Raw genomic sequence first — 15,174 nt, forward strand, 5'->3', positions numbered from 1 at the left:
TAGAACACTTCCTAACACCATATACAAAGATAAACTGGAAATGGATTAAAGACCTAAATGTAAGACCAGAAACTATAAAACTCTTAGAGGAAAACATAGGCAGAACACTTGATGACATAAATCCAAGCAAGATCCTCTATGACCCACCTTCTAGAGTAATGGAAACAAAAACAAAAGTAAACAAGTGGGACCTGATTAAATTTAAAAGCTTTTGCACAGCAAAGGAAACTACAAGCAAGGTGAAAAGACAAGCCTCAGAATGGGAGAAAATAATAGCAAATGAAACAACTGACAAGGATTAATTTCTAAACTATGAATAATAGCAAATGAAACAACGGACAAGGATTAATTTCTAAACTATACAAGCAGCTCATACAAGTCAATGCCAGAAAAACAAACAACCCAGTCAAAAAGTGGGAAAAAAAAACAAAACAGACATTTTTCCAAAGAAGACATACAGATGGCTAATAAACACATGAAAAGATGCTCAATATCACTCATTATTAGAGAAATGCAAATCAAAACTACAATGAGGTATCACCTCACACCAGTCAGAATGGCCATCATCAAAAAGTCTACAAACAATAAATGCTGGAGAGAGAGTGGAGAAAAGGGAACGCTCTTGCACTGTTAGTGGGAATGTAAATTGATATAGCCACTATGGAAGATGGTATGGAGATTGCTTAAAAAACTAGGCATAAAACCACCATATGACCCAGCAATCCCACTCCTAGGCATAACACATGAAAAACACTCAATATCACTAATTATTGGAGAAATGAAAATCAAAACCACAATGAAGTATTACCTCACACCTGTTAAAATGGCTATCATGAAAAAGTATATCCAAAAAAATGTTGGAGAGAGTATGGAGAAAAGGAACCCTTCTACACTGTTGGTGGGAATGTAAATTGCCACAATTAAAATGTAGCCACTATAGAAAACAGTATGTAGATTCCTCAAAAAAACTTAAAATTGAGCTACATATGATCCTGCAATCCCATTCCTGGGTATATACCCAGAAAAGATGAAAATTCTAATTTAAAAAGATACATGCTGTTGAAAAGCAGAGACATTACTTTGTCAACAAAGGTCCGTCTAGTCAAAGCTATGGTTTTTCCAGTAGTCATGTATGGATGTGAAAGTTGGACTATAAAGACAGCTGAGCACCAAAGAATTGATACTTTTGAATGGTGGTGTTGGAGAAGACTCTTGAGAGTCCCGTGGACTGCAAGGAGATCCAACCAGTCCATCCTAAAGGAGATCAGTCCTGGGTGTTTATTGGAAGGACTGATATTGAAGCTGAAACTCCAATACCTTGGCCACCTGATGGAAGTGCTGACTCATTTGAAAAGACCCTGATGCTGGGAAAGATTGAGGGCAGGAGGAGAACAGGACGACAGAGGACGAGATGGTTGGATGCCATCACCGACTCAATGGACATGGGTTTGGGTGGACTCCAGGAGTTGGTGATGGACAGGGAGGCCTGGAGTGCCGAGATTCATGGGGTTGCAAATAGTTGGACACCACTGAGCGACTAAACTGATTCAGCTAATGGACATTTAGTCTGTTTCCTCTTTTTAGCTACCATGTAACTGTGCTACACAGAACTTTATGTACACTTACAAAGGCAATCTGAATGGTTAATCCCATGAAGTGAAATTAATGAATCAAAGACCTGTAATTTGGCAAAATTATCCTCCAAAAATGTAAACCAAATGCAAGGTATGAGTGCCATTTTGTTATACCTTCACAAGCTCTGAATGTTACCAAGCTGAAAGGTATTTGCAATACAATCAGAGAAAAGTAAAAAAAAAAAAAAAAAAAAAAAGACACATGCATCCTAACATTCACAGGAGCACTATTTATGATAGTCAAGACATGGAAACAACCCAAGTGCCTATCAACAGACGACTAGCTTAAGATGTAATATGTATGTGTGTGTATATACATACATACACACACACATACACATATATATAATGGAATATTACTCAGCCATAAAAAGAATGTAATATTGCCATGTGCAGCAACATGGATGGATCTAGAGAATATTATATTTAGTGAGGTAAGTCAGACAGAGAAAGACAAATATATGGCATCTCTTATATGTGGTATCTAAAAAATAATACAAATGAATCTATTTACAAAACAGAAACAGACTCACAGACATAGAAAACAAACTTATGGCTATAAAAGGGGAAAGGGAAGAGGGACAGGGACAAATTCAGAGTATGGGATTAACAGAAATAAACTATCATACCTAAAATAGATAAGTAACAAGGATTTACTCTATAGCATAGAGAATTATATTCAATATCTTGTAATAATATATAATGGAAAATAATCTGAAAAATACATATATACATCAACTATACCTCAATTTAAAAAAGAAAGAAAATACACAGGGCTTTGTTCATTTGTGTAAAAGAAACACAAAAAAGATAAAGCATAAATTAAAGAGACTCCTTACCAAAAAGGGGTGGGTGGAAATGGGTAGAAAGAAGAGGACAAAAGCATCATGGTAGCAGTAGAAGAAGATAAAGCAATACTCTTCTGATAACATTTTTTTGTATAATTCTTAGAACCACAGTAATGTTTCACATACCTTCAACAGCCCTCTCCCCCTGAATAAATAAACAAAACCAAACAGGAAGGGGGACTCAAAAACTGAATTCAACACTACCAAAGGAATGTATTAATTACTACATAACAACTGAATAATAATTTCAGTGAAAGTGGAGGAAAAGAACTAACCTACCTAATTTTGGAAAAGAGTCTGTTGATAGGACACTGTAATGCTAAAGACAAATAGAACCGTACATAAATGCTGTAGTAATCTACTAGTAAATGTATTTCTCACAGGATCTGGGTTAACAAATCTGAAACTTCTCTGTGTGTATAATAGGATAAAGGAAGGAAGGGAGGGAGGGAGGGAGAGAGAGAGAGAGACAAAGCAAGAAAGAAGTGGATTTTAACCCATAAACTAAATATCCATGAGTTCATACTGGTATAAATAACTGAATAAATAAATGGCAGAAAATAGTTATTTTACAAAAAGAAATTTCAATTAATAAATGTAACAGGTAACAACAAAGTATTTATTGAAAATCACCATTACATGAACACCACAGTAAGAACTGTTGCAGTCAAGTGGATAAAACTTTGAGGAGAAACAGGACTTATGGAGTCATAAACTATCTTTTTTTTAAGGTATTTATTAATTACAGAGGGAAACTAGTAACTTTACAGTGGAGAAAACCAGGTATCACATTAATATGACCAATAATAACATAAATGCACTAACATTAAGAATTCCTTAATACAACATCATTTCTGTGGTATTCTTATCAAAAATTACATAATCTCTTTCTAATCATGAGAAAACACTAGACAAATTCAAATGGAGGGACATTCTACAAAATAACTGATTAGTAATCTTCAAAAGTATCAAGCTTACAAAAGACAAAGACTGAAGATCTGTCACAGTAGATTAAGGAAGAAATAACAATCTAATTTAACTTATATGCAGAGTACATCATCAGAAACGCTGGGCTGGAAGAAGCACAAGCTGGAATCAAGATTGCCGGGAGAAATATCAATAACCTTAGATATGCAGATGACACCACCTTTATGGCAGAAAGTGAAGAGCTAAAGAGCCTCCTGATGAAAGTGAAGGAGGAGAGTGAAAAAGTTGGCTTAAAACTCAACATTCAGAAAACTACGATCATAGCATCCAGTCCCATCACTTCATTGCAAATAGATGGAAAAACAGTGGAAACAGTAGCTGACTATTTTTCTGGGCTCCAAAATGACTGCAGATGGTGATTGCAGCCATGAAATTAAAAGACACTTACTCCTTGGAAGGAAAGTTATGACCAATGTAGACCATATTAAAAAGCAGAGATATTACTTTGTCAACAAAGGTCCATCTAGTCAAGACTAAGGTTTTTCCAGTGGTCACGTATGGATGTGAGAGATGAACTATAAAGAAAGCTGAGTGCTGAAGAGTTGATGCTTTTGAACTGTGGTGTTGAAGAAGACTCTTGAGAGTCCCTTGGACTGCAAGGAGATCCAACCAGTCCATCCTAAAGGAGATCAGTCCTGGGTGTTCATTGGAAGGACTGATGTTGAAGCTGAAACTTCAATACTTTGGCCACCTGATGTGAAGAGCTGACTCATTGGAAAAGACCCTGATGCTGGGAAAGATTGAGGGCAGAAGGAGAAAGGGACAACAGAGGATGAGATGGTTGGATGGCATCACTGACCCAATGGACATGGGTTTGGGTAGACTCCGGAAGTTGGTAACAGACAGGGAGGCCTGGAGTGCTGCGGTTCATGAGGAGGAAAGAGTCAGACATGACTGAGCAACTGAACTGAACTGAACAATCTAATGTAATGTAGGATCTGAGATAGGATCCTGAATCAAAGAAAAGACAGTGGAAAAACTGATGAAATGTGAATAAGGTCTGTAGCTAACAGTTTAACACCAATGTTAACTTCCTAATTATGACCATTGTATTATGCTGAAGAATTGATGCTTTTGAACTGTGGTGTTGGAGAAGATTCTTGAGAGTCCCTTGGACTGCAAGGAGATCCAACCAGTTCATCCTAAAGGAAATAAGTCCTGAATATTCACTGGAAGGACTGATGCTGAAGCTGAAACTCCAATACTTTGGCCACCTGATGCAAAGACCCTGATGCTAGGAAAGATTGAAAGCAGGAGAGAAGGGGACGACACAGGATGAGATGGTTGGATGGCATCACCAACTCAATGGACCTGAGTTTGAGCAAGCTCCAGGAGTTGGTGATAGACAGGGAAGCCTGGCGTGCTGCAGTCCATGGGGTCACAAAGAGTCGGACATGACTGAGCAACTGAACTGACCTGATTACGGTTATAGAAGATAACATTTCAGAAAGCTGGATGGGAGGTATATGGGAACCCTTTTTATTATTTTCACAACTTTTCTGCAAGTATATTAATAAAATTCAAAATAAATATTTTTAAAAAGTAAACCCATATATGCTTAAGTTACTTACTATTAGTCAGATACTATGTGTAGCCAAAAGTAATCCTAATTGATTAATTTAGCTAAAAAATCATTCAAGAGAAAAAATACTTTGCTTTTTCAATACTGACAAGGGTTTTTCCCTTTGTGACATGAGGAAAAAGAATGTGAAACTTACCTAAAATTGCAGAGAGATTTGAAAACTCAGGTACCTTCTCTATTGCTACTGCTTTACTTATGTCCAAAAGAGTAGAATTCTTACATGGCATGTTTTCTTCCAACATGGGACGCTCCCATTCTAAAAGAAGCAGGGAGAAATGGCACAAAATTTTGAACAGCACACAAGTGGCAGGTTACCTTTTTCTCCCCAACTTAGGTTCCTAGCCCATACAAAGCTATGGTAATTGAAGAAAGTTTAGGTGAAGCATAAAAAAAAGCTTTGAGGACATCAGGATATTAAATAATCTTTGGGCTATTGCAATGCCCAAATACTCTTATTTCCTTTTCCCCACTTTTCCCATTATCCTCATATTATTATATGGCATATTTAGGTAGGCCAGTATTCACTGCAAACGTTATGATGATAAATTGTCATAAAAATGCTGTCTTTAACTCTTTTGGTATATATACAATGATCACCTCTTGTTTTTCCTGGAGCCAATAAAGTGTTGTTTGTTTAGATTTCTCTGTATTCTTCATCTATTTAATCCTAAACCCTACCAAACTGTATAAATCCATTCTATTTATTCCATTCTCTGATGTTCTAAAATTTCATATTGTTCTGTCTTGGTGTTTTTCATCTATGTGCTAGACACTGTATGGCCCTTTCAACCCAGAAATCATACTTCTTAGATCTTGAGAAGAAAGAACTGCTCTTGAGTTATATTTTTGCAATTTTCTTCCTCCTGTTTATTTCATTATCTTTTTCTGAGACTCCTATTATTTGATATAAGATTTCATATACTACTTCTCTAACTAATCTTTTTTCTCCTTTTTTTCCCTTCTGACTTTTACCCCCCCTGGGAAATCTCAATTTATTTTCTAATCCTTCTACCGAGTTTTCCATTCTGCTATTGCATTTAATTTATTCTCTGAATATTCTCACTCCCTTTTTTTTTTAAACAGCATCCTGTTCCTATTCAATGGATGCAATATACATATTTTTATCTCAAGGAAAACTTTTCCCTGCAGTATCTTTATTGTATTCCTATTTCTGTTTGGTTTCTTCTCTCATTTTTAATTTTGCTGTGGTGGGAACACTTAACATGAGACCTACCCTCAAATTTGAGAGTATAATAAGAGTATTGTTAACTATAGGCACAATGTTGTGCAACACATCTCTAGAACCTATTATTCATCTTGCATAACTAAAACTCTACCTGTTGATTAGCAGCTCCCCACATCTCCTTTTCCTTGGGCCCTGGCAACCAACATTCTACTCTCAACTGCTATAAATCTAACTACTTTAGATATCTCATACAAGTGGAATCATACAGTATTTTTCTTCCTGTGACTGGCTTATTTCACTTGCCATAATGTCCTTGAGGTTCTTCTATAGTGTTGCATAGAGCAGGATATCCTTTTTAAAGGCTGAATGATATTCCATTGTATGCATATACCATATTTTCTTTATCTATTTATCCATCAACGGTCACTGGGCTATTGTGAAAAGTCTGCAATGTACATGGGAGTTCAAATATCTCTTCTAGATCCTGTCAGTAATTATTTTGAATAAATACCCAGAAGTGGGATTGCTGGATCACATGTTACTTATATTTTAAATTTTTTGAGTAACTGCCATACTCTTTCATTGCAGCTTCACTATTTTACATTCCTATCAACAGTGTAAAAAAGGAAATTCAATTTCTCTACATCATTGCCAACACTTACCTTTTAAAAAAAATAATAACAACCATCCTAATAGTTGTGAGGTGGTATCTCACTGTGATCTTGATTTGCATTTCCCTGACAGTTAGTGAGTGATCTTTTCATATACCTATTGGCCACGTGACTGTCTTCTCTGGGGGGAATATGTTTATTCAAGTTCTCTGTCATTTTTAAAAATCAAGGTATTTGGATTTTTTCCTATTGAATTGTGGGAGTTTCTGATATATTTTGGATATTAATCCCTTATCAGATATGTGGTTTCTAAATATTCTCCCTTTTTATAGGTTGTTTATAGGTTATTCACTTTGTTGTTTCTTGTGCTGTACAGAAGCTTTTCAGTTTTATCTAGGCCTGCTTGCTTGTCTAATTTTGCTTCTGTTGCCTGTGTTTTCGTGTCACATCCAAGAAATAACTGCCAAGACCAACTGTCATGAAGCTTTTCCCCTATGTTTCTCCTAGGAGTTTTATAGTTTCTGGTCTCACATATAAGTTCTGACTATATTTTGAGCTGACTTTTTTGTATAAGGTAAGGGCCAAATTTCATTCTTTTGTATATGGCTATCCAGTTTTGTCAGCATCATTTGTTGAAGAGACTATTTCTCCCACATTGTGTATTCTCGGCACTCTTGTTAAAGATCAAATGTCTTTATGGATTTAGTTCTGGGCCCTCTACTCTGTCCTACTGGTCTATATCTCTGCCTTTATTCCAGTACTATAATGTTATGTTTACTACAGCTTTGCAATATACTTGGAAATCAGTTAAGTGTTAATTTTCTGTCCAGATGTTCTATCCATTATTAAAAGTAGGAGTAGTGAAGTCTCCTACTATGACTGTATGCCTATTCCTACCCTCAGTTCTGCCAGTGTTTACCTTATATGTTAGGTGCTTTGATGTTGAGTGGATATTTATTCATAACTGTTGAGTGTTTTTGATGAATTGATCCTTTCATAATTATGCAACATTCTTGCTTTTCTCTTATAAAAGCTTCTGACTTAGTCTATTTTTTATCTGATATAAGTATAGCCCCTTGTGCTCTCTTTTGGTCACAATTTACATGGAGTGCCTTTCCCCACCCATTTACTTTCAGTCTATGTGTGCCCTTAAATCTTAAGTGAGTCTTTTGTAGAGAGCATACAGTTATTTCTTCAACCCATTCAGTCACTCTTTGTCTTTTGATTGGGTTTAATTCATTTATATTTTTGATAGAGGAGGATTTACTATTACAATTTTGTTAACTGTTTTCTGTTTTATAGTTATTTTGCCCCTCTTTGCTCTCTTGCTATGCTCCTCTGTCTTTCATTGATTCTTTTATATTGATATGCTTTTACTCCTTTCTATTTTTCTTTTATGTGCCTTCTATAGGTACTTTTTGTGTGTGGTTACCATGGGGCTTACATAAAACATAGTTTTAATATTTGGGGATAACCAAAGAATGGACTCTTCATTTATTAAGAGATATCCCCTCTTCATTTATTAAGGACAGTTTTGCAGGTTTGGGTATTATTGGTTGGAAGTTTCTTTCTTTCAGCACTGTCTATTTACTTCCACTCTCTTCTAGCCTGCAAGGTTTCTGCTGAGAAATCCATAAACAGTCTAATGAGGTCTCACTGTATATATCAAGTTGCTTTTTAAATTGCTGCTTTCAAAGTGCTTTTTCTTTGACTTTTGACAGTTTGACTATGTGCCCCCATATGAATTTCTTTGGTTCATCTTATTTGAGGTTTGTTGGGGTTCTCCAGATTTAGGAAGTTTTCAGCAACCATTTCTATGAAGAAACCTTCTGGCCCTTTCCCTCTCCGTCCCTCCCTCCCCACTTCCCTTTTCCCCTTAGGACTCTCACAATGCATATACTGATCTGTTTTCTTGTGTTCTGTAAGTCTCAAACTTTCTTCATTCTTTTATATTATTTTTCCTTTTAGCTCCTGTGACTGGATAATTTCAAGTGACTTATTTTTGAATTTGCTGATTCTTCTGATTGATCTTTTACTGTTTGTTTGTTTTTTTTTTTTTTTTCTTAGTGCATTTATTGTTTTTCTCAGCTCTAAAATTTCTTTTTGGTTCTTTTTAAAAAATCTCTTTCTTAAAATTCTCACTTTTTCCATACATTGTTCTCCTGAGTTCTTTATGAACATTTGTTGAACATCTTTATGACAATCATTTAAAATTCTCTGTCAGGTAGTTCATATATTTCCATTTAATTAGAGTCACTTTCTGGAGCTTTATCTTATTCTCATATTTTGGACCATGTTTCTCTGTTTCTTCTTTCTCTTTAATCATTTGTGTTGGTGTCTGCACATTAGATAAAACAGCCAGCTTTCCCAGTCTGTAAACAGATAGGCCGCATACAGGAGAAGACCTTTATCAGTCTTTCCAACCAGGATCTTCTCAAACCTTCTTGCTAGTTCAAACCAGAGTCTTTGTTTTCAGTGGCCACGAGGCATCTAGAATATAACAAGTCCTATCACTGCTCTAAGACAGATGAGACAAAAGCTAGTCCCTTGGGCAGCCCCAGAAATGTTGGAATGTTGAACACAGTCCAAATCTTTCCCTCCCCAAAGAGAAGCCGGGATCTAGTGAATGTTCTCATGCTAGGACAAACTGGTATCTTTGTTTCAGCACTCATCAGACTTCGAGAGTATGTCAGGTCCCACCAGCACTCTGAGGCAGACAAGTCAGTAGTCCATTCTTTGGTTATCCCCAAATAATTGAGAGCATTTGGCACATGGTTCAGTCCTTTCCCTTCCTCCCTAGGGAAAATCTGGGAGCTGAAGGTTTCCTGCCAATTGTATGGTGCTGTATGGCAGATGTGAATTTGATGAAAGAGTGTCTTGAATTTTTCTACTTGCTTTGATGTGACCGGTTTCAAGCTTGCCTGGGGGTGCAGGAGTCACTCAACTAGTTTTGAGATTTCACACAAAGGGAAATCTCACAAAGGGAAATACATGGACACAAATTAGTCCGTGTATTGTTGTTGAACTGGTATGTCCATGGGGTAAGGCAAGTCTACGGTTTACTACTCCAACACCTTACTGACTTACTACCATATTTTTCTGTTTTGACCTCTGCTTTATGTTAGAGAATTCATCAGAAGTCTGGTAGTCCTTGTCTTCTGCTCATATTTGAGAGGGGGCCCTAAATGGCTAGGTGGGATCTCTATGGCTTAGCTGGGGCTGGCCACATAGGCAACTTCACTGTAGGGTTCCTGTCAGTTTCACTGAAGCACTACTGAAGTCAGTATCTTTTGATATTTTCTTTAGGGTTGATCAGATTTCTCAGGAAAAAAATCTTCCATTTTCCTGCCTGGAAGTTTCAATTCTGGATGCTAGCATCCTAGAAGCTGAATAGAGAAATGGACTATTGGGCTAGGATGAGACTAAGCATTTGGTGAGCAGTCCCACAATTTGGAATATACATTTGCATTTAACTACCCCTTTCTTCATTCACTGACTTTCCTGGTAGCTCAGACAGTAAAGTGTCTGCCTACAATGCGGGAGACCCGGGTTCAATCCCTGGGTTGGGAAGATCTCCTGGAGAAGGAAATGGCAACTCACTCCAGTATTCTTGCCTGAAGAATCCCATGGATGGGGAAGCCTGGTAGGCTACAGTCCATGGGGTCGCAGAGTCGGATACGACTGAGCGACTTCACTTCACTTCTGCATTCACTACAGTATCTGAAGCAGTTGGCTTTTTCTATATAATAAATAAAGCTGAAATCTCAGTGGCATAAAATGAAAGCATTTCTTTCTTACACCTGTCTACTATTTGGCTCAAGTAGCTCCGCTTCAGGCTAAAGGTTGGCTAATCAACTGGGGCAGCTCTCTGAAGTCTGCAGTCTGCCCAGGGCTATCCTGCTCTGTATCTCTTATTCTGGAGTTCAATAATAGAGGTAGAAGCTAATTAGGATGTGCATATGGTCCCTGACTCACAATGGTTCAGCTTAAGAGTTTTTTCCATCATAAGTGGAAGAAGATTTGTATTTTCCTCATGATAGCAAAAGGATACGGAGACAAAACCAATTATGTATGCACATATCAAAAGTTTGCTTCTGTTTCACTTACTGATATCCATGTTGCCCAAAGTCATATGGCCAACCCCAGAGCCAAAGAGTGAGAAAGCAAACTTCACCCACCATGAGGCTATGACAAGGTAAATGACAACATTTCAAAATACCATGGTATCCCTGCTATTAACAGTGCTTAGTTCAGGGTCCCTCTGTTTCAAAACACCCCAAAGAATAAATTTCTAGGAAAGGAGAGAGAAGTCACAATAATTTTTGCATTTTGGATACAGCTTTTTACAAGTATTTTACAAGCCACATTGAAAGCTTTTCTGGGATACTATAGTATTGTACAAACTAGCTTGTTTCAGGGGTATTCCCATTGTTGATTCAGGATTCAGCTTTTTCAAGTCCACTTTATCAGACCATTTGCTCTCTAGCTTTCCAAACTTTATGCTTTATTCTTTCTCATTCTCTTTACTCTTATGTGTTTATGTCTTTTTTGAAAAAGTCATTTTCTGCCATTGCACAAAATTGTGGAGGAAGGCATATGTTCAATCTGCATCATTAACCAAAGGCTGTTAATTATATACATGGCGAACATAAATAACTGATAATTTGTAGAAAAAATTCAAGCAGGGAGATGGTCCAGTCAACCTCTGATTTACTGAAAAGTAAGAGAAGCATAGGAAATAAAAGATAACCCATAGTTCAAGAGAACAAATAAACATATGTTATGTATAAAGCTGCTCAATATTAATAACTGGATATGTATTACATGTAAATGCTAATCTCTTCATCTTTTCCTGATCTGGGGGGTTTTATCTATAGTCCTATGTGACTGAGTGTGGAACACAATGGATACTGGGCAGAGAGGTTTTGGTGAGGAAGATAAGCATACCTTCTCAAAAGCAACATTATTCATTGCAGCATTTGTAGACAAAGGAGTGGTTTCTATGGGGGAGCAACTTAAGGTTGAAATTTTCTCACCTAAATAATCTGATCCTCTGAAGAGCTCAGGTGATGGGAAGCTACTTAAATTCTCTTCAGAACTGTTGTATTCTGTAGAAGAGTCTGTAAATGAATAACTTAGAAGAGAGCCAGAAATATCGTGCTGCAAACTTAGTCCTATAGAATAAACAAGCAAAAGGGGTAAAATGTTTCAACAGTAAACAGATTCAAAATCCTAAGAACTTAAACTTGTAGAAATATACATGCAGTTGTATACTAGCAATGTAAAATTACACATACAACTGAAACGGCACGCAATTGTATATAATCTTAAATTGTACGTGAATTTCAATCTTAGAAAAGAAGTCTATTTTTGATATGAAGAAAATGCAATATAAACCCCTTCCATTGTTTTTCAAAGTTTTATAAATTTATTCCTTCCCTACTTTGGTTCAGTTATCATTCTTGACTCAAAAATACAAATTTTATCAAGTATACCTTAATAATAAATATAAATAAATAAAATGTACAACTAATTTTTCAAGTCCAAGTTTTATATATAAGTAACCCATTAACTGTAAGCTGACTAGCTGAGAAGAAGAAAGGATGATTCTAGTTATTCCACTTAAAAAACAATGAGCATAAACATAGATTCAAGGGAACATAGATCAAAGGAAGTGAACAGAGTCCAGAAATAGACTTACATGGATAAGAATAATTTATTTTTGACCAAGATGCAAAGGCATTTCAATGGAGAAGGGATATTCTTTCAAACAAATTATGTTGGAACAACTGTATATCCACATGCAAAAGCAAAACCAAATAAAATAACTTGCACTCATATCTTCCATCATATAAAAAATTAACTATAAATGCATCGTGATTCTAAATGCAAATCTTAAAACTACAAAACTTCTACAAAAAATAGAGGATAAAATCTTCATGACACTGAGTTAGGTAACAATTTCTTTAATGTAAAATTAAAGAATGATTCATAAAACAAAAGCAGTGATAAACTGGGCTTCATCAAAGTTTAAACCTTCTATTTCAAAGAGACAAGCCACAGAGTAAGAGAAAACATTTGTAAATGGACTGGAATCCAAAATATAAAGAACTCTGAAAATTCAATAATAAGAAAACAAACATCTCAATAGGAAATTGGGGGAAATATATGAACAGAAAATCTCTCTAATTCAGGAGTCTTAAAGTCATCCCTGTGAGAATAGACTAGAATGAAAATCTTTCCAATAAATGACAGGGATAGAACTTATTTACTTGAAGAACCAGAAGGTCAAGTAAGAAGAGAGAAAATATACTCTACTATAGACAGCCAGCATTTATGAAACATTCCTAACATGATAAAACAGAGGTCAACACTAACAGAAACTGGTGGAGTGTGGGATAACAGATGAAAGGAGAGCATCACTCTTAAAACCCATTATCTTCTGCCCTGGAGTTGACTTATATCTATCTCTGCTCATTCATTACCTACCCGAGACTACTAACTCTTTATCCTTCCCACTTTGATCTCACCACATCTTTTTCTTTCGCTCCAACCCTCTCTTTAATGTTGACAACTGTTCCCAATGTGCCCACCTCCTCCAGCCACCAGTGCACCACTTAAATTGACTGACTCAAGCTACCATCCTTCTTCCCCTCTTCAGATGTCAGAGTCAGGCTATTCCTCTGAGTATGTTTCTCTTCCCATACTTCAGCTGTCCCAGAGTGGCCTTCCCTGTCCTTGCTACTTTTCTCACCGTCTTCATCCTTCTCATTCTCGGTTGCTGCATCTCTCGTGCCTTCTACCTCTCAAAATTCTATGAATACCACTCTCAGGAGAGAAAATCCTTCCACCAAACTCCAGAACTCAAACTGGGCTCAGAAACTAGGAAAGCTCTGTACTCACCCCCTGGGTAACTTGGCAGAGAAAAGAATAAACAAATGTTCCTGACTATAATAATAGAAGGCTGCTCCTGGTGTCACAAGTAAGAAATGTAAATGCATTTTAAAATTACATTTATATCAAATTATACTATACATTTAAAAAAGTCAGTTCTACAAGCTTTTATCAAAAACTACCACCTCTTAAAGGAATTAAAAAAAAATTGCAACCTCTTGTCTCATAACTCCCATCATAAGGAGACAACTGTTTTCAACCCCATTAACTCTATTGTTTTTATATGTTTATATTTATAAATTAAATGTATTCAATGATTCTGTTATTATAATTGCTTAAATATATTTACAGCTGAACCATGTACTATGAGCTCTATTATTTATGTTACATTTTTGCTATAAGTTCTTATTTTTCCTTTGAGTTATTGATTACCTAATTTTCAATTAGTTTTCTAAGTACCTATTTCAAATCAACTTTTTGCAAAAGTATAAATTTCCTCTCAATAATTTTTTTTTTAATGCCAGGTTATCTATCAGTTCTTTTTTTCCCTTCCTTTCTTCTTCCCTTCCTCTTTCTCCTCCTTTTTCTTTCCTTCCTTTTTTTCTTTTTTTAAAGTACTGCTACTGGAGATCTCAACACACTTGCTCAAATTGGGATTGATTGTCTGCTAGATGTGCTGCACAGGTGTCTTCCTGGGATTTCCCTTTACCATGATCCTAAGAAATTCTTTTATATATTTCATGATTTCTTCCTTATAGATTTCCTTTCTTGTTTTATTGGAATATCTTCTTCACTTCCTGAGAAAAGGTGCATACAAGACCTGTTTGAAAATTTCTTTATACTATCTTCATATCTGAGGGATTGTTTAGCTGAGTACAGAATTCTAGGCAGTATATTAAAAAGACTGATGCAGTCTTTGGTGTTTGATAGATTTAAACCTCACTGTTCCAAGTTCCCCTTCTGTCCCATATCTGTACTAGTTGATGAGCCCTGGTGTTCCATATTCTGGCAACAGTGGCAAGTTAAAGCCTCATCCCAGCCCCACTCTAACCACCTAAACATCCCAACCCAATCTCCTTTCCCTGCTCTCTCAAGCCGTTTTCAGTCCTGTTCAGGAAGAGAGTCTCCTCTCTAGGTGGTCTCATTATATCAGTAATAAACTTTTTCACACCCTCTTGGTATGTGAGTGGCATCATTAATCTTGAAATTTAAAACAAATTTTTGGTGAGGATTTATCCTGTCTCTGCAAATCAGTTCTCTTCAGAAAAAGTGCACTTTTCCACCATGTTTTAGCCTCTAGAGTTGCTTCCAATATGTTCAATGTTATTCACATTCTTGATTGCTTATTTGCAATAGGTAACTTTTTTTATCTGAAAAACTGAAGGATTTCTCTCTTTATCCTGAAGATTTTAAAATTATACGACATTGTGTC

General features: G+C 36.2%; 1 protein-coding gene across 1 annotated transcript in view; it reads right to left on the reverse strand.

Annotated features, from left to right (window-relative positions):
* MEIKIN (meiotic kinetochore factor) overlaps positions 1-15,174 on the reverse strand; it is a 151,542-nt gene that overhangs the window by 117,944 nt on the left and 18,424 nt on the right. Inside the window, exons 5-6 of the mRNA XM_018051667.1 lie at positions 11,885-12,022; positions 5,188-5,307 (exon numbers count right to left, since the gene is read on the reverse strand). Of these exons, the coding sequence (XP_017907156.1) occupies positions 5,188-5,307; positions 11,885-12,022 (258 nt within the window). The remainder of the gene's footprint in view (positions 1-5,187; positions 5,308-11,884; positions 12,023-15,174) is intronic.

This window comes from Capra hircus, chromosome 7, assembly GCF_001704415.2.
Source record: "Capra hircus breed San Clemente chromosome 7, ASM170441v1, whole genome shotgun sequence".
Lineage (NCBI taxonomy): Eukaryota > Metazoa > Chordata > Mammalia > Artiodactyla > Bovidae > Capra > Capra hircus.